This window comes from Lepus europaeus, chromosome X (assembly GCF_033115175.1).
Source record: "Lepus europaeus isolate LE1 chromosome X, mLepTim1.pri, whole genome shotgun sequence".
Classification (NCBI taxonomy): Eukaryota; Metazoa; Chordata; class Mammalia; order Lagomorpha; family Leporidae; genus Lepus; species Lepus europaeus.
Window position 1 is genome coordinate 111,434,845 of NC_084850.1, and position 27,785 is coordinate 111,462,629.

At 40.3% G+C, this 27,785-nt stretch overlaps 1 protein-coding gene across 1 annotated transcript in view; it reads right to left on the bottom strand.

The window, feature by feature from the left end:
* LANCL3 (LanC like family member 3) overlaps positions 1–27,785 on the bottom strand; it is a 90,900-nt gene that overhangs the window by 2,494 nt on the left and 60,621 nt on the right. The window contains exons 2-4 of the mRNA XM_062184331.1: positions 14,933–15,056; positions 9,887–10,084; positions 1,925–2,132 (exon numbers count right to left, since the gene is read on the bottom strand). Coding sequence (XP_062040315.1) covers positions 1,925–2,132; positions 9,887–10,084; positions 14,933–15,056 — 530 coding nt within the window. The remainder of the gene's footprint in view (positions 1–1,924; positions 2,133–9,886; positions 10,085–14,932; positions 15,057–27,785) is intronic.

Consider the following 27,785-nt stretch of genomic DNA (forward strand, 5'->3'; position numbering starts at 1 on the left):
ATGTTGCATTTCAGTTTGAGATGTAATCATTTTCTCAAGCAAGTTCACAAACCCTAAATGAAGAACTCTTAGTACAATAGAAAGAGGAGAGTTTTGGAGTTGAGATACCCAAATTTGACAATTCCATGTTATATGATCTTTGTCAAATTTCTTTATCTGACTTTAAAATGATGGAGTTGAAGGATTGTATAGCATTATTCATACATTAAAGATACCATATATTTGGCTCTGAGCATGTGGCAAACATTAAATAAATGAAAAATATCTTTTCATTTTTTTTTTGACAGGCAGAGTTAGACAGTGAGAGAGAGAGAGACAGAGAGAAAGATCTTCCTTTTTCCGTTGGTTCACCCCCCAAATGGCTGCTACGGCCAGCGTGCTGCGCCGATCCGAAGCCAGGAGCCAGGTGCTTCCTCCTAGTCTCCCAAGCGGATGCAGGGCCCATGGATCTGGGCCATCCTCCACTGCCCTCCTGGGCCACAGCAGAGAGCTGGACTGGAAGAGGAGCAACCAGGACAGAATCCGGCACCCCAACCGGGACTAGAACCCAGAGTGCCAGCGCCGCAGGCAGAGGATTAGCCTAGTGAGCCGCGGCGCCGGCAAAAAATATCTTTTCACATGAACACAGCAGAATATTTCATTCCACCATAATATAAAAGAAATCCATAGTTAATTTTGCTTACTCTTCTCCTGGCCTTTATCCTCTACTCATTGCTTTATTGATTACATTATTATATATTATTAATGTGTAAATGATTTGGCATCCTGCATTATTTCACTTAAAATAATATGATATATTCTGTGCTTTGCAAAATAATCTAAAATGCACAGCAATTTGTCAAATATTTGTCAAATATTTTTCTGCAGTCATGAATTTTAACTATACATTAAAGGAGTAATAGTTGATGACCAGGTAATGTTTATTCCAGGCAGGTTAACACTATTTAACATTACCATTTTAGGAACATCTCGGATGCAAGAAAACCGGACTGCATGAATAGGTATGAGAGGCCTCCTACTTTAAAAGATCTAAGTGCCACAGAGGAAATCAGTGTCTCTTGTAGTAACTTATGGACACAGACAGCTTCCAACTCCCCTCAAAGGGAATGTCAGTTTCATGCCATTCAGCATTTCCTCACATTTGTGCTTTCTACCAGGTTATTTATAGTTCATTCATAGTCTTTCCGGCCCAGATTACCAGTCAGGGTTATTTCTATTGGAAAAAAAAAATGTTTTCTGGCATGCAGTTGATGTCCCATCTTTATCAGGTTTGTAGGAAATAAGCTATAGAGGAAAATTTAGTGTTTGTCAAAATTATAAATAATAATATATTTTGGTCTAATAATTCTATTTCTAGGAATTCCCCTTTAGCTATACCTATACGTATGCAATGTGATAGTTGCACAAGATTATTCATCACAGCATTACTTGGAGTCTAAAATATTGGAAATTATCCAAATAAAAGTATTTTTCCAAATAAGGTATTTTAATCCTAATATTTCATAAAATTATTGAAGAAGTCCTTTATATACTGATTTAGGGTGATCACTAAGATAAGAAGGTGTTACCATTGGTATAAATAAATGATGAACAAAATTTTATGTGGGATCTTCAACAATTCATTAAAAAGCATATTACAAAAATCTATGCAAGAATTTCAAATTGTTTGTACCAAAATAAACTTATCTTTTAATTCCATGAGGTTTGTGAAGTACCCTCATACACATATTTCCATGCATATACACAGACTATCTCTGGGAAGATAATCAAGAAACTGGTAACACTGATTGTCTCTAGGGAGGTCAACTAAATGGCCAGAGGGCACTGTTGATGTAATTCTTGTTGCACTTTTTGAACCACGTGATTCTATTACCTGTTTGGAAAATTAAAATTTTGGAAAGAATTCACTTGAGAAATGGCTGACCTTTGGGCTCGATAGATGTATTTTGAGTTTCCTGTGAGCCGGTACAGCAGCAAGAAGACATAGGCACTGCCAGCTACACCATGACAAATCCCTGGCCCCTTCTTTAGCAGGCCCTTCTTCCATGTGAGCTCCCCACACCGAATACATGTGTCCAGGTACTGTGGTTTCTTGGAAACCAGATAAGCTTTGGCAAACAGATAGGCAATTCCTGTAAAAACATCAAAGACATTCAGAGAAGCGACGTTCAGGGCTTAATACTACAGAGTTGAACTTGTTGAACTGTAAAGCATCACAAGAAACCACAATTTCTAAAATGGTAGGGCTGAGGTGGGGCCTGACATGCTGCTTTTCTAACAGAACTCTCCTAGGGACCACACTGAGTAGGCAGGCTATAGAATGCTCAATGAGAGAGTATTTTTCACTGTAGGATTTAAGTTGCTTTAATCATGAGGCTGGCCCCTGGAGGAAGAGCAACATTTTAACTGAGTACATCAACTGATAAAGTTCATAATTTAATCTACAAATGCGTTAATATTTTATGATGTTCACTCTGGTAAATATTATGTGTATCTGGCTGTTTGGAATATTTACACATCTTACCGATTTCCCCACAGAGGTTCAGAATTTGGATTGTTTAAGTACTTGTAACAATATACATTTTCTTAAGAGCAAAACTTGGGGGAGTCTTCAAAAACAACAATGCTCCTAAATGACCTTGCCAAGACTTGGACCCCAGATGTGAAGTGAGTCCTTTCCAAGTCGATTGTTTCAAGGAAAGAAATGTTTCTCCAAAACTCATCAACAAAGGTAGTATCAATTACAAAGGCAGGAACAGAAACAAGAGAAGCACTGCTATTTATAGAAATGATTTTCTCTAAGCTCCAAGTTCCAGGTGCTCAAGTTCAGAGAGGAGGCTAGTAAGGCAAGAGGAGTCTCTCCTGCATAGCCTACCTTTCTCCTAGATAAAAAGTGAGGAAGAATGAAATGCAGTAAGTGCATCGACTAGCTCATCCATCAGGTCTATCTCTGCCTTTCATTGCTTCCACTAGGCTATTTTTACAACTCTGTAGAGATAGAGATTACCTTGTAGAAAACTGATAGCAATGTAAGTAAGTCCTGTTCCTAGAAACTCATATTCTGTCTGGGAGAGTCTGAAGTGACTTCCCTCTGCCTCTGTGGAAGAAGCTAGTTTGGCATCTACATGTATTAAACAAGTCCATTTCAGCATTCCTAATGGCCTATAAATGTTTGCTCTTTGGATTTTCCTCTGAACTGGTTGTAACACCTTTCTGGTTTCCTTCTTAATTAATGAGCTATATAAAATGCTTGATATACTCAGGTGCTCATTTTATATTTGTGTGAGTGTCATGATTTCATCCTCTTAAAATGTATCCTTTAACACTCCCTATGATTAACACTTACATTGCAACAGGCTCCTCCGTTAGCCTGTGTATTCTAGTCCATTTTTGACAATGGTTCCCCATAGCATTGCCCTGCTTAAGTTTTAGGAACTATATTGCACAAATGAAAAGATGATTCTTTTAAAAAAAGAATCTATTTAATTATACATTCATTCATTCACTGAAAGTGGTCACTGATTATCTCCTGTATGTGTAGCCCTAGGCAAGACTGGCTTCATGGGCATGCAACCTGTGCAGACCCATCGACAGCCCACATCCCTTCAAAGAATCCAATGCTGGTTTAAGTGCTCTGCTATTGCCATCTTTAATAATTTTTCTTAATATTCCAGACCCTGTAAATTATGTAGCCAGTACTGGCTGTGGGTGACAGAAATGCTCAACATGACTCTTGTCCTTCAGGCACATACTGTCTGAAAGAGATAAAATATGCATATACGACTAATACATAATAGGACATATAGCTCATGATGCCACTGAAACATAAATGTTACTGTCAATAATACTGGAGGGGGAGCGCAGTGGGTTAAGCTGCCACTTGTGAAGTCAGCATCCCCTACTGAAATGCCATTTTGAGTCCTAGATACTCTGCTTTGGTCCAGAATTTCTATGCTTGGGAGGCAGCAGATAATGGCCCAACCAATTGGTTCCCTGACATTCATGTGGGAGACCTGGAAGGAGTTTCCGACACTTGGCTTTGGCTTGGCCTAGTCCTGGCTTTTGCAGGCATTTGGGGAGTGAACCAATGGATAGAAGGTCTCCTTCCCTTCCTCTCTCTCTCTCTCTGTGTGTGTGTGTGTGTTTAAATAAATAAATACTCTTAATAATACTAAAAGAATTAAAAAGATTCCGTAAGAGAGAGAGAGTGTCAGACAATGCCTCAGATGGATGTAGAGCTTTTAAAGATTTTGTAGGATGGATGGAAAACTCCAGGCCCAAGATGAGGCAGGGAGGGCATTCTAGGCACCAGGATCAGCAGGGGCAAAGACTAGGAGCCAGGAAGGATAGGTTACATGAGGGTCAGTGATGTAGAAGGATAGTTTCAGTTCAGATTATGGCTGATTTTACAAATCCAGTTAGACAGATCATATTCGGTGGGCAACAGGGAACCAGTGGAAGTGTTTTTCTTGTGAACTGGCATGTTTTCCTTTTTATGTAACAATAGGACTATTACTGTAAACAAAATGACACACAATGGTGTCGGCAGAGACCTTAAGAAGGGCAATGGGGGTGGCTATGAGGTGATTATGTTGGCCCAAAGATGGGAATGAAGCTAATGAAAGGAGACATTTCACAGAACTTGGTGGCTGCTTAGTTATTAATTGAGCATCTACTGTATGTGAGACACACAAGCAGACGCTAAGGTTTTAATAGAATTGGCAAATAACAAAGCCACAGCTTCCCTCTTCTTGGGAGAGTTATCCACAGCCAGATGGAAGGCTATGCTATGCACCTCTTCCTCAGAGAATTTTAGCCAATGACTTACTGACACAGGAGTACAATTGCCTCAAGACAGAACCAGCATGTTGGTATAACCTGGGCCTCTTAGCTTAATCTCAGAATCAGGGTAAAACTATCTGCAGGTGGGTTATATGCTGTTTGGCTTTTCTCTATTGCCCTATCCTGCTTCCCTGCTCCCTTTGTCGGTTGCTTCCAAGAGCAGGCTCTGCTTCTAGACACTTGGCAAAGAGCATGTTGGAGAGGGATGTGTTCCAGCCACGGGAAGCCTAAATGGCTTCCTATTACCCAAGTGCCACAGCACGACCCAGAAAGCCCTTTGTGACACAGCTCCTAGTCTGTTCTCCTTCCTCTTCTCCTCCTTTCCCTGTTTAAAGCTTTTCACTTCAGAAAATCCAACTGTCTGCATTGTTTTGGTGCCTCTGACTACCCATGCTGTTGACTCTTTTTTGGAACAAGCTTCCCACCTTTCCTGGCTTAATTTACCCCAGGCATGACTTCCTCTAGGAAGTTTTCTCTGAACCTGTAGGCAGCACACCAAGAATCCTTCCTCTTATTACAGTACCAGATTAAAACAATCTATTTCCATGTCTACTTCCCCTAGTTAGTGCTAGCCATCCAAGGTCAGAAACAGCATCTTGTTCATTTTTGTTTCCCTGGTCCATAGTATAGTGTTTGGCACCTTGCAAGAGCTCCATAAAAGTCTACAGGCCATATAATGCTATGTTTCTTACCCTACCATGGGGCTATCACTGGGGTGAAGATGGGAGATGTGGAAGAATAAAGGGATTAGATAGTCTTATTGCTCTATCAGGCCAGTATCCTCAGGCAGCTTAACAACAGGTATTGATCCTGTGTTTCTGGACAGAGTGCAAGGGCCTCTACATGAAGCCTGGGTCACAGAATGGTGCATGTAAGAGACCTTGCAAAAATTCTAAACCTATGGGTTCCTAATCTAATCTAATAGAATTCATAGTAAGGCTGCTTAATCTGAAGGGAAGGAATATTGGTTTTCTTTGCTTTTATTGGGAACCATATAATTTTGTTATGGGAACGTTAATTATTGTGCATTGATAAGAGACATCAGTCAGCAAGAACTTATGTCTTTGCCAAATACAACTGGGAAAAGGAATTATTACCTAATAAATATGGTTTGAGAGACTAAATCTTCATAAACATGGGTTCTAGCAGAATCTTGTGATAGCCAGACTTGGTGCGTGCAGCTTATACATGCTACACAATCATCACTCAGATCCATTCTGGGCTGCATAATATTGTTGAAGCTCACATCATATGTATGATCTACACTACAGAACTTCGTGACCAATGACACCTATACTGCCAAAGCATTGTTCCTCTTTATTCAAAGTCACCAAGAGCCCTTATGAAAGAGTTAAAAAAAAAAAAACACCTGTTTCAAGCAGAGTAGAGGAAATGCACTGTCAGTGTTACCACAGTAATGATGTAACTCAATGCAGTAAAGAGTTTATTTTAGCCACAGAATTTGTTCTAATGATTTTGCAAAGTGACTTTCATCTTGTATTGCAGAGTTATCAAGGCTATGAAGCGATCATATGAATCTTCCTGTAATGCTTCATTGCATTTAACGAGTAAAAGCTACATGCCACCACTCCACACATTTATAAATGAGGATGTTTCCAAAGCTTTCAGTATATATCCCAAAGGAATGGCAAGGGTCCACAATCTAAAAGGGGTCTGTGGTTATAAAAAGGTTGGATTCCATGATGGATATTAAGCCTAGCAGCTAAGACACTTGCATTCCACAATGGAATATGTGGGTTTAATAGTTAGCTCTTGGTTCCTGGCTCTACCTTCCCACAAATGTAGACCCTGGGATATAGTAGTGTTGACTCAATAACTGGGAGACCTGGATTGAGTTCTTGGCTCTTAGCTTTGGTCTGGCTCAGTCCCCACCATGGAAGGCATTTGGGGTGTGTGGCAGGGAGTGAGCTAGCTCCTTCTTTCTCCCTCTCTCTACTTTTTGAAAAGTTAAATAAAAAAATTGAATTCTGTACTCCATTTCAATGTGTTCATTTCACAGATGAAGAGACAATGGCAGAAAAGAAACTAAGTAACTTTTCTCAAAGTCATTTAGCTGGATGCTGCTGAAGCTACAATTAGAACACAAAGCTATTAACTCTGAATAAAAAAAAAAAAACCTTTCTACATAGCATCCCTGATAACTAGAGCTGCCCCCTGTACAGGTGAGTTGAAGGATAATAGGAAAAAATTATGGGGAGAGATAAAGCAGTATTAACGAAGTTCCACATTGTAGATTATCTCTGGCAGGTTTTTAATCACAGAATCGGTCTGCTGCCCCAGCCATCTGCACTGTTCATAAGTCTACACTCAAAAATGTTTTCTTCAAACAAATGAAAATTATTTTTCTAGGCCACTTCCTGTTTCAGAATTTTTAGAGAGTTTGTTCTTCCCAACTTTAGTGAGATATCAATGTTCTCTGACCTGCACTTACCAGACTTCTAATCATATTCAATGCTATTGTTAGAGTATTTCTTAAAAGGAAGACCTATTGTTTTTTAGGTAGGGGTAGCGGCTGGCAGAAATAATGGACTGCATTTAGTTTTTTATTCATTTGTGAGTTGGTTTAATTTTGGTAGTCAAGTGAATACGTGGATTGAATGATTTTGCTTTGGAGCCTGTGTTCAATCTTCTCAGGATACTGAACATGAATGATAAAGGAGAATAAATAAAGTCTCCAAAGTGACAAATCCTATGCTGCACTGTTATGGTACATGATTTACAAAGACAGATGGCACTTAATGTACAGAAATGATGGAATAATTGCCTTTCAAGATACCTAAATCAATGAAATGCCCCACTTGCTCATTTCAGCAGATAATGTTCCTATTCTTTATAGGGCTTTTACTAGCACACTGAGTGCTTTTAAAATATTCTGTATTTAATTTGGGACATCTCCAAAATTCAAGGATCCTGGGATGCTTGGAGGATATCCAGAGACCATCATTAAGAATGATTAAAGTGAATGGGAAATGGAGGTATTAAAAATAACAAGAAGAAATAATTTCCAGGATGGTAAATAACTGCTTTTCCTCCAAAAAGGTCAAAGCAAGAACAAATGGACTCAAACTATAACTGGCAGGAGTTAGCCTGAACATAATGTACAATGCCCTGGTACTGGTTCAAGCACACATTTTGAAGTTCCTCCCATAGATAAATATGGCAGGTACACAATACATAGTCAATAGACTATGACTTATATTATTCATCAATTCAAACTATACTACGGAAAGAATAAAATTACATTTGAATTAAGGAACATTAATTAGGGAGTGAAAAGAGATAATAAAAATCAGGTAACAAAGTAAAGATAAATCAAATATACGTATTTTAAAGCTGCACTTACAGGATTAAAATACAGCCTTGAAAATCAAATCTATTCATAATCTAAATATTTTCTTATTTTGATATTTCAAATATCTTCCCTGGTCAATTAACCAAAATTAATTGATTTATTTGAATTTAGGTTTTTCAAATTGCCTCTTCTCTGAAGGCCTAATTAGCAGTGTAATGGGACTGTAAAAGAGGAGGGAAAGAGGGTGTCTGATAAATTTTTAGGCTGAATTCCATTAGAATTCACTGGGATAGCTTCACATTTCTCTAGGCTTTTTATTAGATACTAATGGAAATCTTCATTTGAAGAATTATAGAACAGGGCTTGTCAAACTTTAATGTACATACAAATCACCTAAAGTTATTGATAAATGCAGCTTCCGATTGAGTCTAGGGTGGGACTCGAGATTCTGTATTTCTAACAAGCTCTCCATTGTCCGTGCTACTAGGTCAAAGATCACATTTTGAGCTTCCAGGTTCCAGATTTGTACTGTGCAATATAGCTATTGAGAACTTGAAATGTGACTAGTCTGAATTAACATGTGATATGAGTGTAACTATAACATATACACAGGATTTCAAACACAGAATTTTTGAAACATGAGATATCTCAATTTTTCAATCTGTTACATGGTAAAGTGACAGTATTTTAGGTATAGTGAGGTAATATATAACATTACAATTAATTTCACCTGTTTTTAATTTTCCAATGAGGCTACTGAAATTTAAATTACATATGTGACTTGTGTTATATTTTTATTAGACAGTGCTCATTTAACATAATATACAAATGGATATAAGTCATATATTTTAAGAAATATAGGATAATTTTCAGGAGTCCTTTAGAGACCAAGACATTTTTGGCTTTGAAAAATTTTATCTTGACCTTTTTATCTCACACAGTTATGACAAGAGGAGAAATATTGTCACTTAGAAGAGGGCATTTGACCTAGCAGCTGAGACATCAGAGTACCTGGGTTTGATTCCTAGCTCAGGCTCTGGCTCTTTTTTAAAAGATTCATTTTATTTATTTGAAAGGCAGACTGATGTACAGAGAAAGAGAGAGAGAGAGGGAGAGACAGAGTGAGAAAGAGATCTTCCATCTGGTGGTTCACTATCCAAATGGCCACAATGGCCAGGGCTGGGCCAAGCCAGAGCCAGGAGCCTGGAACTTCATTCAGGTCTCCTATGTGGGTAGCAGGGGCCCAAGCACTTGGGCATCAACTGCTGCTTAGGCACATTAGCAGGGAACTGGATCAGAAGTGGAATGGCTGGGACTCAAAATGGTGCTGCAATATGGGATGGTGGCATTGGAGACAGTGGTTTAAACCCACTGTGCCACAATGACTGACCCCAGCTCCAGCTCTTGACTCCAGATTTCCACTAATGCAGACCCTGGGGGGCAGCAGTGATGGGTCAAGTAATTACGTTCCTGCCACCCATGTGGGAGACCTGGAGAGCATTTCCAGATTCTGGTTCTGGCTGCAGTTGAGCCCCAGCTATTGCAGGTATTTGGGGAGTAAACTAGCAGATGGGAGCATTCATTCTCTCTCTCTCTCTCTCTCTCTCTCTCTCTCTCTCTCTCTCTCATAAGTAAAAATGTTTTTAAAATAGAGATACTTTCAGAAAAGGAACCTCTCTTTGGCTAAGCTGAATGAAAAGCAAAGTTTTCAGATAACAATGTGTGAGAGACCTGGAGCACCGTGGCACCAGTGTACCAGCTCATTCTCCCTCTCGATCGTCTCGCCAAGCTCAGGGGGCCAGTTGCAGTTCTGTTCCTGTTCCATAAGGAAGTCTACACTCTGCCATACCAGCTCACGATCCGAGGGCTTGAGGTGCTCATGGTAAGAAAGAAGCATCTGGAGAATGGATGACAGGCCATGAGCTGCCCCTATAACAACAAAGAAAGCGTAATTAATTCACATGATTAGAAGAGCCAGTTTGATTTACTGAAAACACGCTCAACAGGATAAAAAACGACAGTATTACTTGAAAGCACATAGAATACTACAATAATTGAATTGCTGAAGAACTACGCATCTGGCAGTCTACAACCCGCAGGTCCACTGCCTATTTTTTTAAATAAAGATTTATTGGAACATTCATGCTGATGTGCTTATATACTTGTTTAGCTGATTTTGTGCTACAATAGCAGAGTTGTATTTGTGAGACACAGTACATGATCTACAAAGCCTAAAATATTTACTGTTCAGCCCTTTACAAACCCAATTTGTTTTCCAATTCCTACTGTTAAGATTGTTTTAATTTTATAATTAATGTATCAGTAGCTTTTATGAAAATGTTTCTAAAGTGCTTCAAAATAATTTGGTACGAGTATCCTAAACACTTATTTATTCATTCATCCATTCAACACAGAAGTATTAAGCATCTACTTTATACCAGATACTGTACTCCATGCTGAGGACAGCTCAATGAACAAAACAGATTAAATTTCTTATTTTGTAATGTTAAACACCAGTGACTGGTATTTTTACCTAATCCTTCACTTTTAGTACTTTGTATATAGGACACTGTCTAATCCTGGGAATATACGGATGAATATGATTTGGTTCACACCCTTGAAGACTTCCCCATCCAGTTGTGAGACAGCCAGGTTTGTAAATAAGTTATTAGAACATAGGATGATAAGTGCTCTATGGAGGGATGTATTCCAGGAGTGTGGTTAATTTTACATGTCAAATTTGACTAGGGGGCAGACATTGTGGTGTAGTGGCCAGTGCTTGGAATGCCCTCATCTTATATCAGAGTGCCTGAGATTGAGTACCACCGCCCATTTCTGATCCAGCTTCCTGCCGATGTACACTCTGGGAGGCAGCAAATTATGGCTCAGGCACTTGGGTTCCTGCCACCCATGTTGGATACCTGGATGGAGTTCCTGGTTCCTGACTTTGGCCTGGTCCAGCCCTGACTATTGCAGGCATCTGGGTAGTGAACCAGCAGATAGATCTCTCTCTCTCTCTCTCTCCCTCTCTCTCACACACATACACACTCTCTCTCTTTCTTTCCCTTTCAAGTAAATAAAAATAAATAAACTTAAAAATAAACTTGACTGAGTCATGGGATACCCAGATATTTGGTTAAGCATTATTTCTGAGTGTGTCTGTGAGGGTGTTTCTAAATAAAAATAACATTTGAATCTGTAGGCTGAGTAAAGCAGATTGTCTTTCCTCATGTAAGTAACCCTGATATAATCCATCAAAGGCCAGAACAGAAGAAAATGAAGGACAAGAAAAAATTATTTCCCTCTAGTTGACTGTCTTCAAGCTGGGACACTGGTCTTCTCCCTTTTGACCTAGATTTGGACTTTAACTCACACCATTGGCTTTCCCTCACACTATTGGCTTTCCCCAGTCTGGCTTTATCAACCTCCACATAATGTGAGCCAATTCTATTTCTTTTTTTAAAGATGTATTTATTTGAAAGTTAGAGTTACACAGAGAGAGAAGGAGAGGCAGAAAGAGAGAAAGAGAGAGAGAGAGAGGGAGAGAAACAGCCAGAGCTGCACCGATCCAAAGCCAGGAGCCAGAAGCTTCTTCTGGGTCTCCCATGCGGGTGCAGGGGCCCAGGGACTTGGGCCATCTTCTACTGCTTTCCCAGGCCATAGCAGAGAGCTGGATCAGCGAGGAGCAGCCAGGACTAGAACCGGCGCCCATATGGGATGCCAGCACTTCAGGACAGGGCTTTAACCTGCTGCGCTACAGCACCAGCCCCTGTGAGCCAATTCTTTAAATCATATATATGTCCTGTCTCTGGAGAATCTTGCTGAATATTAATACAAAGAGCTAAAAGACAACTAGTGAAAGAGAGTTTAATTTGACCTCAGGAGTGAATTTAGTACTGAAGGTTCCACATTGGTGGTGCCATCTAAGCAAAGTCTTAAAGAATTCCTAAGAGTTCCAGCAGAGGGTACTGAACCAGTCAAAGCATGAGCCTACCTTTGCAAAAAAGGAGTTAGTTTAAGAAAGTTAAATGCTTGGTGCCAGCGCAGTGGTGCAGCATGTTCACACCCTGGCCTGAAGCACCAGCATCCCATATGGGCGCCAGTTCAAGTCCCGGCTGCTCCACTTCCGATCCAGCTCTCTGCCAGGCCTGAGAAAGCAGCAGAAAATGGCCCAAGTCCTTGGGCCCCTGCACTCGCATGGGAGACCCAGAAGAAACTCCTGGTTCCTAGCTTCGGATTGGCGCAGCTCTGGCCATGGCGGCCAACTGGGGAGTGAACCAGCAGATGGAAGACCTCTCTCTCTCTCTGCCTCTCCTCTCTCTGTGTAACTCAAATAAATAAATAAATAAATCTTAAAAAAAAGAAAATTAAATGCTAGCCCAGTCACTGTAGGAGTTTTCATTTATTCCCAATTAGCAAAATCCTGATTTGTGGGGTATTAGGTTTAGTATATTCTGAGGACTTGTTCTTTAACTCAATTCTATAATGTTAACACTTTCTCTGTATTCAGCCATCTTTTACTTTGCCATACTGAAAACTCTGGACTCACCAAAAAAAGCCTGACAGTTGTATCTAGTCAACAATTTCATAGTTCTTAAAATTTGGTCATAAAATTTGAAAGTACTTTTTTCACTGGACTTGAAATTGCTAGGAAAAGCTTGATTTTCAGGAAAATGTTTATGGATTAAATAGAAATCTGGTTTGCACTCTACATGTAAATACCCAGACATTAATTTCTCTTTAAAAATCTGTAATGGAAAAGGGGTAGCTGTATTAGGGACTAGGGCAGATACTGTCAGTGCCCAGCCCATCACCTCATCCATACTCACCGATCATACTCTCCCTGCTTCCTACCTAATGGAAGCATGTATCATTCCACCTGAGGCTTTCTCTGGTCACAGGAGTATGCCAGAGTGTGCCCAGACCACAGAGGCAGGTAAAAATTGCTAGGGAATTAATACTTCTGGGAACAGCTGTGAATGAAGCAGGACGTTAGTGGAAAAATACTCCAGCTCCCTCACCTCTTAGATGGGAAAATTCAGAAGCAAGTTCCATAGTTTCTCAAAGTCCCCAGTGGAATTGAGTCAGCTGTCCCCAGCTGCTCATTATTACACACTCAATTGGCTTCTTTTTCTTCCCTATATCATTTCCTTATTCTTCTATAAAAACTTTCTGGGATCACCAGAATGAATGAATGAATGAATAAATGAATAAATAAATAAATAAATCTTTTACATTCAAATCCTCATTTCGAGGTCTAATTCTAGGGAAACTTAGACTGGAAGTTAAAGGTTCTTTGAAAGATTTAAAAAAAAAAAAAAAAACTCTGATGTTTTCCTTAGTCATGCACCTAAGGAAATTTCCTTAGCCCGGTTTAATTTATTTGGGTATCTTCATTATGTGCATGCTCTGTAGCAAAGATCTAGGGATCACAAAGATAAATGAAAGGAAGTCCCCATCCTGAAAGTGCACAAAGCCCTCTAAGGTAGTTGAACTACTAAGCCACTAATTATAGTGTAATTTAATAAGGGTTCTGACAGCAGTGTTGGCAGGCTGACAAGACTGTTGCCCAGTTTTTGTTTCAGGCAAAAACCTGAAACATATGAAAGTTTTTTTCCAGATACGGTTCAATAACCCTTTTTCCAAAAGCACATAAAGCTTCTTAGTAGATCTGATGACATTTGAGCAGTCTTCATGTCTGGGTATGATTATTACCGGTACAAGAAGGGGCTGGAGGAAGTGGGTGATTCTAGGCAAAAGGAACATGCACAAAGGAATAAAGATATGAGGTATATGTATATGAGATATACAACTTTGTGTAGGGTGGAGACTACACTGGACAGAACGTGGCGGGGAGAAATAAAGCTCGTGTCTGGAGAAAGAGGCAGGTGGTCTAAAAGGGCCTGATCAATCCATTGAAGAAGTCAAAAGAGGAGGAACTAACTTATTCTTTATGCGGTTTAGAACTCAAAATTTGTCATTGCAATTCAGTAGTCTTTTACTAATCTACAATTATTAAAAACTCTAAATGTGGGGCTGGTGCTGTGGCATAGTAGGCTAAGCCTCTGCCTGTGGCACCAGACACCAGTTCAAGTCCCAGCTGCTCCACTTCCAATCCAGCTCTCTGCAATAGCCTGGGAAGGCAGTAGAAGATGGCCCAAGTGGTTGGCTACTGCATCCATGTGGAAGACCTGGAAGAAGCTCCTGGCTCCTGGCTTCGGCCCAGCTCTGGCCACTGCGGCCATTTGGGGAGGGAACCAGCAGATGGAAGGCCTCTTTCTTTTTCCAACTCCACCTTTCAAATAAATAAATAAATCTTTAAAAAAAAAAAACTCTAAATTTTAGTGGCTGAATCCTGTTTCCCTATGCAGAAGCACTTTTGAAAATCAGTGAGAGTGAAAATTATTCACAATCTTTCATCAAAATTGGGCCAATGAGCTTTCAATCTAGAAGAATGATTTTAATATTTGGTGAAAGCAGTTGTTAAAAGAGCTACATTTCTGTCAGGTAGATTATGAAAACACATATGAATTGTAATATCTGTCAATATTTGTTTTAAAACTGCATTTTATCAGTGCACACTGTATGCTTACATTGAAATATCAAATATGCACAATTACTACATGTTAATCAATTATTAAAAATAAATTTAAGCATTTTTAAGTAATATTATTCCTTACTAAATGAATCCTGATGACTTACGGCAGAAACAAAATGTTTCAGTCATTGCTCACTGTTAATGTCAGAGACTCCTTCTGTATCAACATCTTCACTCACCCAAGTATTCAGTTCCATAGTAAGAATACATCAGTGGAATCGGTTTTCTCTTTTTCATGGCATACTGCTTCCCAGAGTCCAGAATTGCCTGGCAAATTGATTTGATCTGTGCTGGAGTCAGTACCTGTGTAAGAAATTCAAAAGGCAGAAGTTAAAGCAGAATCTTGTTGTTTTTTTTTCTTTTTCTTTTTCTGAGACACTGGGCTTTCTTGATTGTGAAGTGTATGAGAACATAAAGAAAAGATGAGGAAATAGAAACATTCATTGTCTTATTTGATTAATTTATGTTGTATGCATGTGTTGAAATATTGTACTGTACTCCATAAAAATGTATAAGTATTACATGTTAACCAAAACTTTAATTTTTAAAAAAGATTTATTTACTTGAGAGGTAGTTACAGACAGTGAGAGGGAGAGACAGAAAAAGGTCTACCATCTGCTGGCTCACTCCCCAAATGGCTGCAAAGGCCAGAGTTGGGCCTATCTGAAGCCAGGAGCTAGGAGCTTCTTCCAACTCTTCCATTTAGATGCAGGGGCCCAAGCGCTTGAGCCATCTTCTACTGCTTTCCCAGGCCATAGCAGAGAGCTGGATGGGAAGAAGAGCAGCCAAGACTAGAACCAGCACCCATATGGGATGCTGGTGCCACAGGTGGAGGATTAACCCAGCACCAGCCCCGCCAAAACTAATTTTTAAAAGGCTCATCAGTATATCCTCAGAATCCTTACCTGTATGTAAATATGCTTAACCATTTATATGTATTTTACCACTGATTTTCCCTTTAATGTCAAATATATCTACCCTCTTCAGAAAATTTGCTGTTTTGATGATACTGCTATAGGCTGTTATAAAATGCAATCTACCTCACAGCTATTATATCATTAATCCTCATCACAAGAACAAGAATATGCTCAGAAAAGAACAAGTAGTGGTCCTAACTGATTTTGATTTAAAAAGCTGCAACTTGTCATGTATAGTGCAAGTCTGGCCCGGACACTGTCTTCCATTTGCATCACTTAGACTGTGCATAGAAGCCATGATGCTGTGACAAGCTGCTGCATGACATACTCACTCTAGACATTCGTTCTCTGAATGAAACCCAAGTTCAATGATGCCAAGACAAATAATTTCTAAACATCAGAGTGAATGTTCGACCTAATGGTTAAGACACTCATGTTCCACATCTGAGTGCCTGGGTTTAATTTCTGGCTCCAGCTCCAGACTCTAGCTTCCTGCTAATGCTGACCAAGGTAATGGTGATGGCCCACATGATAGGGTTCTTGTCACCCACATGGGAGACTTGGATTGAGTTTCCAGCCTCTAGCTTTAGTCTGGCTCATCCCCGGTACTCTGCCTTTCAAATAAATTAAAAAATAATAATAAAGACTTCTAAACATCAGAATGACTCTGAATAGAGAATGACTAAAATGCAAGAACTTTCAGTCTTCCACATTTTATTCAATCTACCCACAGTCAGTTTTAGGACCATAGTGATTAAAATGTTCTCAAGCCTTCAAAGCATCATTGAATTTATTATTCTGATCAGGTTTGCAATGTGTTCTGTGTCCTGTCCTTCCTCAGGGCAGATCAGAAGCTCCCTCTGGCACACTGCCTGCACCACCAGAACTCTTGCTCTGGTGCAGCATTTACCGCTTGCTACATTAGGTCTCTCATTAGACTCTCAGTTCTTTGAAAGCAAAGACCATGCCATCTCATCATTTTGGTATCCTTGGTGTCCAACACAGAGCTTGAGGTGTTGCTTGGTAACCAATGAGTAAATTTAAGTGTCAAGTTAACTGGTATGAAAAGCAGAGCCCTCCCTCCTTTTCCTTTTCCCTTGCCTCCCTTTCCCCCTTCCATCCCTCTGTTTCTCCCTGTCTCCCTCCCTCCTTCTTTTACATCCATTCAGGATTATTTCTTAAGCTCCTAATGTATTCCAGGCAAGCCTGTTTGAGATGCTGGAGGTGACAGTGACCAAGATAGATAGGATCTCTGTGCTCATGAATCCAACCTCTCCAAAAGGCAGACCTATACAAGAAAAGTACCTATTACATCAATACCTGTCCCTAATAACAACAACAAAATGTTACATAAAAAAAAAGTCATCTAAAGTTCAGTCTGATTGAATGAATACAGAGTCAAGAAAAAGCTTGTTGGATGTTGGCATCTCTTGTAAAATCCATACATCTAATTTTCCTACCTGATACTTGGCATTAGACCTGCCAATTCTTTTTTTCTTTTTTAATTTATTTATTTGAAACGCAGAGATTCAGAGAGAAAGCAACAGACAGACACACGGACATCTTCCATCTTCTGGTTTACTTCTCAAATAGCCATAATAGCCCAGGTTGGTCCAGGCAGAAACCAGAGGCCAGGAACTCCATCATGGTCTCCCACATAGGTGGCAGGAACCCAAGTACTTGGGCCATCTTCCACTGCCTTCCCAGACACATAAGCAGGGAGCTGGATTGGAAGTGAAGCAGCAGGGACTTGAATCGTCACTCTGACATGGGATGTCGGCCTCTCAGACCACAGTGTAACCTGCTGTGCCCTGAGACCCTGAGACCACCAATTCTTTTAGAAATAAAATCCCACTTATATCATAACTTGTTCATCTGATTCACTCAACATAAGAAGGGTATATTAAAATCCAGGTTTTGGTTCACTCAAATCAAACATTTAATTTGGAAAAATAATCACTTAAAGTAGAAACTATTAATTAATTCTGGCAATTAACATTTGTTTGGCTCCTATTCCAGGAAGGTCCACATTAGGTCTCTTACTAGGCATTGTGGGGAAATTCTAGAAGGCATGGGACACATTTTTCCCCATAGGGAACTTGAACTACCCAGGGCCAGAAATGAAATATGACAAAAATTCACAATAGCTCAATTGAAGTTTATGAGCCTATAAATGGAAAGAAACAGGAATGTAGAGTATGCAACATGGACAGTGAAGCACTACTCATCTTCACAAAAACTTTGTACTCTCCTCCATTTCATCTGTTTGCTCATAAACGATTAAATTAAATTTCCCTTTTATTAACTACCTATCTTTGTCTCTTGAGTTTAGTCTTCTTTTCCTGAAGACCCTATGTGCCTATGCATTCCCACTGTCATCTGGCAGCCCAAGGTCTTTTCTCAGTCCAACAGCAAATTTTTCTTAAATGCTTTACTGGTCTGCACTCATTCACATTGCTATCACAATTTTCACTTGATACTGAAAACCTTTACTCTCTGGGTCTTTATCTGTATCAACTCATCTTACATTTAGTCTTTACTTAAAATCTAGCATCATTAGTCTCAAATCATTCTCTCCACCCTGGCTCATTCTCAGAAACCTGCTAACAGCCTTGAAGGGCATGCACTTAATAGCACATTACCCTGGTTCCATCTCATATTTTGGGGGAATATATCTTGTTCTTTGGCTGTACCTAGGTTCTATGTGCCCAATATTGATTCTGAATCCATATGGCAGAGATGGTAGGAAATGATCACTAAATTTTCAGGGATATACTCATTTGGATTACTAAAATTCTATAACTGAAAATTGGGTTATTCTTTCTTCAGTTGAATGTTTATTCATGTTTTCTGTGTGTTTATATGTGTGTTTGTCTGCTTGATTTTAACCCAGAAAAAAAATCAACTTATGCTCTATATGGTGTCCTCCCTCTCTCTCTCTTTCCATCTGTAATCCACAGCTCAGCATTGGGAATGAGTTTATAAATATTATTTCAAAACCTCTCCTGGTCATGCATCATGTCTGGGTGGTTTCCTCTTATCTCTCAGAAACACTGTGAAAAACAAAGAGAAAGCAGCACTTGTTCAGCTGGATAGAGACCAGTTATGCATGCAGTTCTTTATCTCTGCAAACAGACAAGACCAACCCTTGAGTGTATTGATCAGCAAATAAAAACTGAAAGCAGTAGTCATTAAAAAGTCTTTGTGGGGGGGGGGGAATCACCAAGGAAGAGCATGTCCCCTTCCCTTCCCCCCTGACAATAGGGAAAGAATAAAGGAGATGAAATTCAGGGGCAGGTACTGGATCTTTTCCTCTGGTTTGTCTGCTTTCTCAAACATTCCACCATTCCCCACTCCTAATACACAGGAGCACACACATGCACATGACCCAATACCTCTAAGAAGATGGCCTCTGTACTTTTCAAATACTCTGAGGCCCTGGCAAAGAGGAAGTGGCATTTCCCTGGGCAGGGGGAGATAAAAAAGTAACTAGGGATGGCAGAGGGTCTCCCTGCCCACAAGTCCTTCACCAAAACAAACCCAAATTCCCTTTCCTGTATTTCTAGCACCTAAGGCCTATGCATGTGTTCAGATTTTGTATGGATTGGGTTTTTAAACCTTTTTTGTTTCACTGAATTAAAATAAACTAAGATATCTCAAAAATACAAACCAGGTGTGTGGTGTTTTGACTATGTTCCTGAAGTTGTACTTATGAAATGCATGCAGTTTCTATACTTTAATAAAACGTTTCTGGGTGAAAAAAAAAGTTTCATTAGTGTAAGGTTCCCTTCACTGATCCTGTGAAATATTCCTAATGAGATGGCCTCTGAGTATGAAGACACAGGAGAACAATAAAGCATATGCAGTGCTTCTTGGCCCTGCCTAAAGGTCATGCTATGACTGATTTACATCCACACAGAAGAGATATGACCTCCATTAAGGAAATGAAGACAATGGGCCAAGCCACAAAATGCTTGTCTTACCACACACCCCTTCCCCAGGCAAGTGTCCTGCCCTCAGCCTCTCTAAAGTAGCAGTCTTTGGTAGCTATATTTCTTTTGCTAAGTATCAAACACCTCTTGCCCCTCCCTCATCAACACTGATTGAATCCAAAAGCAACAGCCGTAGAGTCCTGGGTGTGCAAGTGTCCTAAAGCATACTATGCCAATCAAATGCCACTTTTCAATTTGAAATACCTGTTCCAAAAAAAAAAAAAAAATAGAGGCCGTCAACAATTACAGCTGGTGCTGAAAGCAGGTCAGGAGGTAGGGCTGGAGGCCTAATGGGCCTATTTGCAAGCTGAGGGCAAGGGTTGAGTAAGCAGGAGCTGTAAGTCCAAACAACAGAGTGAAGGTGAAAGGAGACTGGTTCAGATAAGCCGAGAGGAACAGGATACCAAGAGAGCAAGTTAGAGTTCCTTAGTTCCTGGCCACCCCATCCTCCTGCTCCCCCCCTTCACTTTAGTCATTTGAGAAAGTCTCAGTTCGTTGCAAAAAGAGCCTACGTAGAATAAGCACAAATATAAAGGCAGCCTTTTCATTTTTCACTCCTTTACTCTTGATAAAAAAATTCAGCTTTGCTACCTACCATGCTAAATCCTTTCAGCTAAGATTACAAAGATGCTGGCATCTGAGACACATGGTAGCGCCCCCAGTCTGGAATCATGTATCTTCAAACTTCTTTCAAAAGCCCATTTGAGACATTTGGTATCTGAGAAATAACTGTGGTCCATGGGCATCATTCTAGGAGTCCCAAGCCCCGGCCCAGACACACTGACTCAGGAACTGAATTTTAACAAGATCACCAGGTGGTGTGAATGTACATAAAAGTTTGAAAAATTTGGTTTAAGGAATAATACCCACAAATGCTGAAAATTTCCCAGTATTAGGTAAGATTCCAACACAGCATGAGCATAACTCAAAAAGTTCATGGGGAAATGAAATTAAACATATTTTGATAAGTATTGGAATCAATGCAGTTTTTCATAATATGCATTTCTATAAATTTTTGAATACCTCTCATATATATGAATTATATAAATCTGGCTTTCCACAGATTTTTTCCCCTAACCATTACTCTTATCATGCCCTTCATTTCTATACAAAGGAAAGGTTGATAAAGGAACAAATTTTTGCAAAACTGCTATGGAAGATACTGCCTAGTTTTCTAACACTTCTATATAAAGGCCCAAGTGATAAGCTCCTCTCATAGTCCACCTAACAAACTGATAAGCTTGCTTTCATTTATAGTAGAAGCAGCAAGAGTTGTCTTGAGGGCCAAGAGGCAAAGTTAATTCCTGTGCTTAGTACAGTAACTCTCTTCAGCCTAGGGGAAAAATTTTGCTTCCTGAGCCTTAATCATTGTTTGAATGGTTAATGGTTCCACCATATTCATGCTTTTTTGTTGTAAATCACCCCAAATACTCTTTTGGAAGTAGGAAGAACAAAAGTGAAGACTTTTTACGATGTGAGGGATAGGTGTCTTGAGGTGGCAATTCAGTGAATGTCAGTTATGACTGTCAAACCAAAGTTCTCAAGCTGACCTAACAGCTAATCTCATGCAATCTGAAACAACTATCAGGAGATTCTAGACTCCCCACCCAGGCCTTGCTCAATCGCAACCAGCATTGTTACCCAATAGTCAACATGTTCTGAGGGCCCACCTGCATAGAATGCAGAGTCACTCCAAAATCATGTCAAACGCAGAAGTAAAAGAATACGAATCTGATACTAAGTTACATGTTTTTCTCCAGCGATTTATTTCATTTCAATCCTTTGTCCCACCATTCTGGTGGCAGGATAGGCTTCTTCTCAGAGAAGAAACAAGCCATTTGGCTACTAGCAAACTTCAAAATGATTTTTGAGGGGCCAGCGCTGTGGCGTAGCAGGTTAAGCCGCTGCCTGCATTGCTGGCATCCCATATGGGCGCGGATTCGAGACCCGGCTGCTCCACTTCCGATCCAGCTGCTCCACTTCTGATCCAGCTCTCTCACCTGGAACCCACTAGGTTACAGTGAAGAGCCAGATCTTTCAGGAAATCTCTGAAACAGGTGTGGATTTACTTAAGGTGTAGAGCAGACACTTGGAGGAGCTGTTTTGAAGTAGAACATCATGAGCACAAGTGCCAAGGAAGCTTAAATAAAATAGGGCTAAGGGAAAACTTTCAGACAGGAAGCTGATTTGATAAAGTGAACAATTTGTATTATGTGCAAGGCCTGTGCTAGGTACTTCTAGGGAACAATCTTAATGATCAGACTAAGTAAACATGTGAACCATTTAAATAATGAAAGATTCAGCATCTGTTTAAATCCTAAACATAGTGACCCGTAGGAGTAAGATGCAGAGAGTAAATACTGGGAGCTTCCCAAAGGAAGAGAAACGTGAGCTGAGCATTGCAGAACAAGTAGCATGTAGATAAAAGAATTATGGGATGATGGGAAAAGCCCTGTGTTTAAAGCAATGCTTCTCAAACCACAGCTTGGACACAAATCACGTGGAGCTCTTGATAAAAATGAAGATTTCTCGGGTCAGCAGGAAAAGCCGTTGCAGGTGATGCCTCCATCCCATGTGGGTGCTGGTTTGTGTCCTGGCTGCTCCACTTGGATACAGCTCCCTGTTAATGGCTTGGGAAAAAGCAGTGCAAGATGGCCTAAGTGTTTGGGCCCCTGACACCCACGTGAGAAACTCAGATGAAGCTCCTGGCTCCTGTCTTCAGCTTAGCCCAGTGCTGGCAGTTGTGGCCAGTTGGTGAGTGAACCAGCGGATGGAAGACCTCTCCCTCCCCTCCCCCTCCTTCTCCCTCTGTAACTCTGACTTTCAAAATAAATAAATAAATAAATCTTTTTTTTCAATGGAGAATCTAATACAGTAGGATGAGGGTGTGGGCAGGATTTGAAGTTTCTAACAAGCCTCAAGATGATGCTGAAGATAATGCTGCCGGTACATCAACCACACTTGCAGTAGCAAAGGATTATGGGGATAGAGACTGGTTTCAGCAAAAGGCGTCATTTGGGGAAAGTGAGAAATTAGACTGAAGGAGCTACAGGAGGTTCCCAAAGATGTTCAAGGAAGGAGAAACAGCACAAGGCAAGAACACTGCATGCTATAATTTAAATGATTAGATTACCCAGAGAAGGGAAGCAGCAACAATGCTAAATCCTCCTCCTATATGCTGCATGTAGGAGAAACATGTCCAAATTTGCAAACCCCAGTGGGGAGCTCTCTTAGTGAGTGTGGCCAGGTTTGTTATTTTCTTAATTAGTCTCCAAATGGGGCATGTGTGCTGGTGCAGAATGAGCAAGTCCCTTCCATCTGGTTTTCCTGGACTAGGAGGAACGGGAGGCAGACAGCTCTAGTGGATTATTATCGCCCAGTCATTAAAGAGATTCAGCAGGGAATGCCAGTTTTAATCATTTGGTCCCAGATATCATTTCACAGTTGTTTCTTTCCCTTCTTATGTTACAAAACATAAGCCAAGAAAACATGGGAAACCAGAAAAGAAAAACAGGTTTTACTACATTCCTACAAAGTGACTGTTGGCTTTAAAGATTTATTACTAGTACCTGGTAATCCAGACTACACAAAGTGTCACTAGATTATTTCATTCTTTCCTCTAAGACACCAAAAGTCTCAAGGGTTGGAACTTCCTTATCTATAAACAGGAAGAAACAATACTTGTCTGACCGAATTCCTCAGGAAGTAATGAGACTTCAGAAAAAGCAGTTCCCAATGTTTGGCTACATACTGCAATCACAGCAGGAGCTTTTTAAAATCCCCATGACCTGACCACACCCTGAACCAATGACATCAGACTCTGGGCATGCAGCCCAGGCATACGGATCTTTTTTAAAGCTCCCTAGGTAATTACAAAGTGTGGTCAAGGTGGAGAACTATGCATCATGAAATACTGCCAAAATAATATAATGATGCTGCTATAGAAAATTATGATGATGATGATGATGATAACGATGACTAAAGGGAAGAAAAAAGACCTCTGTGTGTAGAGAAATACCTTTGCTGTGAATCATGGAGGAATGGAAGGGAGAAACCTGAAATACATATGAATGGACATGCTGGGACAGGCCAGAGATCCATTAAACTTCATCCAGTGTTTCCAACACGGGCACCAATGAGTATTTTGTGGGAGGGTAACAGGGAAACCAGAGGACACAGAAGACAGTGCACCAGACTAGCAATCAGGAGATCTGAACTTGAGATCCAATTTTGGCACCATAACCATGTTTAAGTCATCAGACATCCAAGTTTTCATTTGAAAGGATTTCTTTTGCAGTGCCCTTTGGCAGGTGCCCTGGGATTGACTGTTGCACTGAGGTCATAAGTGGGGTAGGGAAGGTGGAGATTCTTTAAAGTTGCTTAGATATTTTTTCTTTTTGCAGTACCTTAAATACATTTTAATAAATATATTCCTTGGGGCTAGAGAAAGCAGTGTGATATAGTGCTAGTTTGGTCATGAATTGGTACCTTCTCTGTGTGCAAATGAAACTTAAAGCTATGGGGGCTAGGAAAAGTGAGGGTCAGGAAACCATGGTTGGAAAATCAGGAACTCTGGCTTTGGGACCGGCGCTGTGGCTCACTTGGTTAATCCTCTGCCTGTGGCAACGGCATCCCATATGGGCGCCGGGTTCTAGTCCAGGTTGCTCCTCTTCCAGTCCAGCTCTCTGCTGTGGCCTGGGGGGACCAGTGGAGGATGGCCCAAGTGCTTGGGCCCCTGCACCCGCATGGGAGACCAGGAGGAATCACCAGCTCCTGGCTTCGGATGGGTGCAGCACTGGCCGTAGTGGCCACTTGGGGAGTGAACCAACGGAAGGAAGACCTTTCTCTCTCTCTCTCTCTCTCTCTCTCTCTCTCTCTCTCTCTCTCACTGTCTATAGCTCTACCTGTCAAATAAATTTTAAAAAAAAGAACTCTGGCTTTATTTTTATAGGGCCCTGAGAAAAGGGCCCTGAGAAAGGGATTTAACCTCTCTGGCTTCACTGTGTTCATCTGTAAAATGAGGTAGCCACCCTAGTATCTTCTCAGGACCTTTCTGATTCATGATTATGTCTACATATATCATCCCTCTCCTCTTATTCACTTAAGTATTCACTTAGGATGTAGGGAGTCCATCCTATGTGTGACTATGTCCAAATCAGTAGTGATAATGTTGACACTATGCTTTCCAATATTTTAAAGAAATAGAAGTTCTAGTTTCTTCTTTTTTGGTTTCTTTAAATAAATAATTTAACCAGGGATATGTAGAAGAGTTAGATTATAAAATTCAGATAGAATCAATCTCCATACAAATGAGGCATTGAAACAGGAGATTTGAGGTGACCTGAGCATGATGGTTGGATAAACGTGACTGACACTATCATCCCCTGACTAGGGCCCAGGTGTAATTTACAAAAGTGCTGTTATGGTTAGTTTCAGTTTTTATTTTCTACATACAGGAAAGACAGAGGAATAGAGAATTTCGGGAAGAGCTGGCTTTATGGCTGAAGAGGAGAGAAGAGTGAAGTAAACTGACACTGGCACTACGTAAAGGGCAAGAAATTCCCCAAAGACTCTTCCTTTGAGTTGAGTTTTGACAAGCTCCAATGAACCATTGAATGAATGTAGCAGGGAAGGCTTTTAGTCCTTAGGAAGGCTGAGGTGAGCAACAGGGTTACATAACCAGTGCAGGCTGAGCACCTCCAGTCCAAAAATGTAAAATCCCAAATGCTCCAAAATTTGAGCATTATTCAAGGGTGTCATTGCTGAAAAAGTTTCAGAGTACTTCGAATTTTGGATTTTCAGATTAGGGACATTTAACTGTTTTCATGGGCATTCTCAAATATGAAAAACTCCAAAATCTGAAAAACTTGGACATCTGAAACACTTCTGGTTGCAAGCAAGCATTTCAGATGAGAAAACCTGTCCTAAGCAAATTAGGTATTATAATCTTGTAAAGTAGTAAATAAGGTATTTGTCTTAGACAAAGGTTTATTCTGTAAATATTTATTGAGTCATTCTACAGTTCATAGTGAGCAAAAGAGAAAAATCTATGGTACTATGGAGATTACATTCTAGTGATATAGTCTGAATAAATTTATATTGTGCCACATATTTGATTTCCTCAAATATATCTTATTCATCCACTTTCCATACGTTGTTATTATTTTAATGGGACTGTCTTTATAACGGAATCAATTTTAAGTGAATCGTGTGCCTCATTTCATGTTGTCTGTGGAAAGTTTAACGAAGAGATGAAACCTATTTACAGTCTCGAATTTCCGACTGAGGGCAATCACCAGAATTGTAAGGATGGATATAGGAAAGAAACGGCCAGCACTATAACCCATAATTACATAGAAAGTTTTAAAACAGAGGCCCTGGTCTAGACCAAGATTTCAGGAAGAGTAAAATTAAACACTCTTATTAAAAAAATTCTACATTCTACTTGTGATCCTAGGACACAGATGCAGCTTTCCAGGCCCTTGCATTGCAAATCCAGTACCATTTAGTATGGAAAAAGCACAGGTGGCTGGAACATGGAATGCAGCTTAATCTTCTGTTACTTATGTAGTTTGTCTGGATTTATTCTTAGTTACAGACTAGATTCTTAATGTACATATATAGGTACATTCCCTATATATTTGCCTCATCAGTTGTAACATGAAATACTACTGACCATTTACTACTTTTTATTATTTTTTAATTTTTTAAATTTTTTTGACAGGCAAAGTGGACAGTGAGAGAGAGAGAGAGAAAGGTCTTCCTTTTCCGTTGGTTCACCCTCCAATGGCCGCTGTGGCCGGCGCACCGCGCTGATCCGAAGCCAGGAGCCAGGTGCTTCTCCTGGTCTCCCATGTGGGTGCAGGGCCCAAGGACTTGGGCCATCCTCCACTGCACTCCCGGGCCACAGCAGAGAGCTGGACTGGAAGAGGGGCAACCGGGACTAGAACCCAGTGTGCCTGCGCAGCAGGCAGAGGATTAGCCTAGTGAGCCGCAGCGCCGGCCCATTTACTACTTTTAAAATGAACAAAAGTGGGGCTGGTGCTGTGGTGTAGTAGGTTAACCCTCTACCTGCAGTGCCGGAATCCCATATGGATACCAGTTAGAGTACCGGCTGCTCCACTTCCAATCCAGCTATCTGTTAGTGGCCTGGAAAGCAGTGGAAGATGACCCAAGTCCTTGGGCTCCTCCAAACTCGTGGGAGACTGGGAAGAAGCTCCTGGCCCCTGGCCTCAAATCAGCCCAGCTCCAGCTGTTGCAGCCATTTGGGGAGCGAGTCAGAGGATGGAAGATCTCTCTCCCTCTCTCTCTCTTTCTCTCTCTCTCTGTGTCTCTCTTTGTAACTCTGCTTCCCAAATAAACTAATTTTAAAAAGTAACAAAGGCATGCTTCCCCATGATACTGAGAAAAAAGCCTCATGTTTAATATGTAAAGGGGACAGGTGCATTAAATATGTATTTAGTTATGAAGAGGTACTTATAAATAACTCTCGATTACAATATAAATGAACATCTCAAGACAGAATTTATCTAGGTATGTGTGCATGCACACACACACAGGTACTTAAAATGTGTGGAAAATGGAAATAAAGTGTACACTTTTTGAAATCCATGCATAGTTTTTTCATAACATGCTTTCTCCATGAACTTCTTGACAAACTCATATGGTAAAAGATGTGAATTTGACCTCTAACATAGTATATCTATATCAGTATCCAAAGGGAGTAAGTACCTGGGTTCATCTGTATAGTAATGTCCATTGCAGGTATATTCACAAGACTTAAAACCTGGAAACATCATAAATGTCCATCAACAGGAGAATAGATGAATAAATTGTAGTATATTCATACAACAGAATACTACTTAACAGAAAAGAGAACAAATTACTGATCCATGTAAGAATATGGATGAATCTCATGAACACGTTGGGCAAAAGAAGCCAGACACCAAAGAGTACTTGCTGTATAATTCTACTCACATAAAGTTCAACAGGCAAAATCAAACTATGGTGATAGAAGTCAGCAAAGTGGTTACTTTCCAGTGTCTCTCTCTGTGTGTATAGTTAAGTGATACTAATTGAGATATAAAGGAACCTTCTGAATAGATGGAAATGTACTGTTTCCT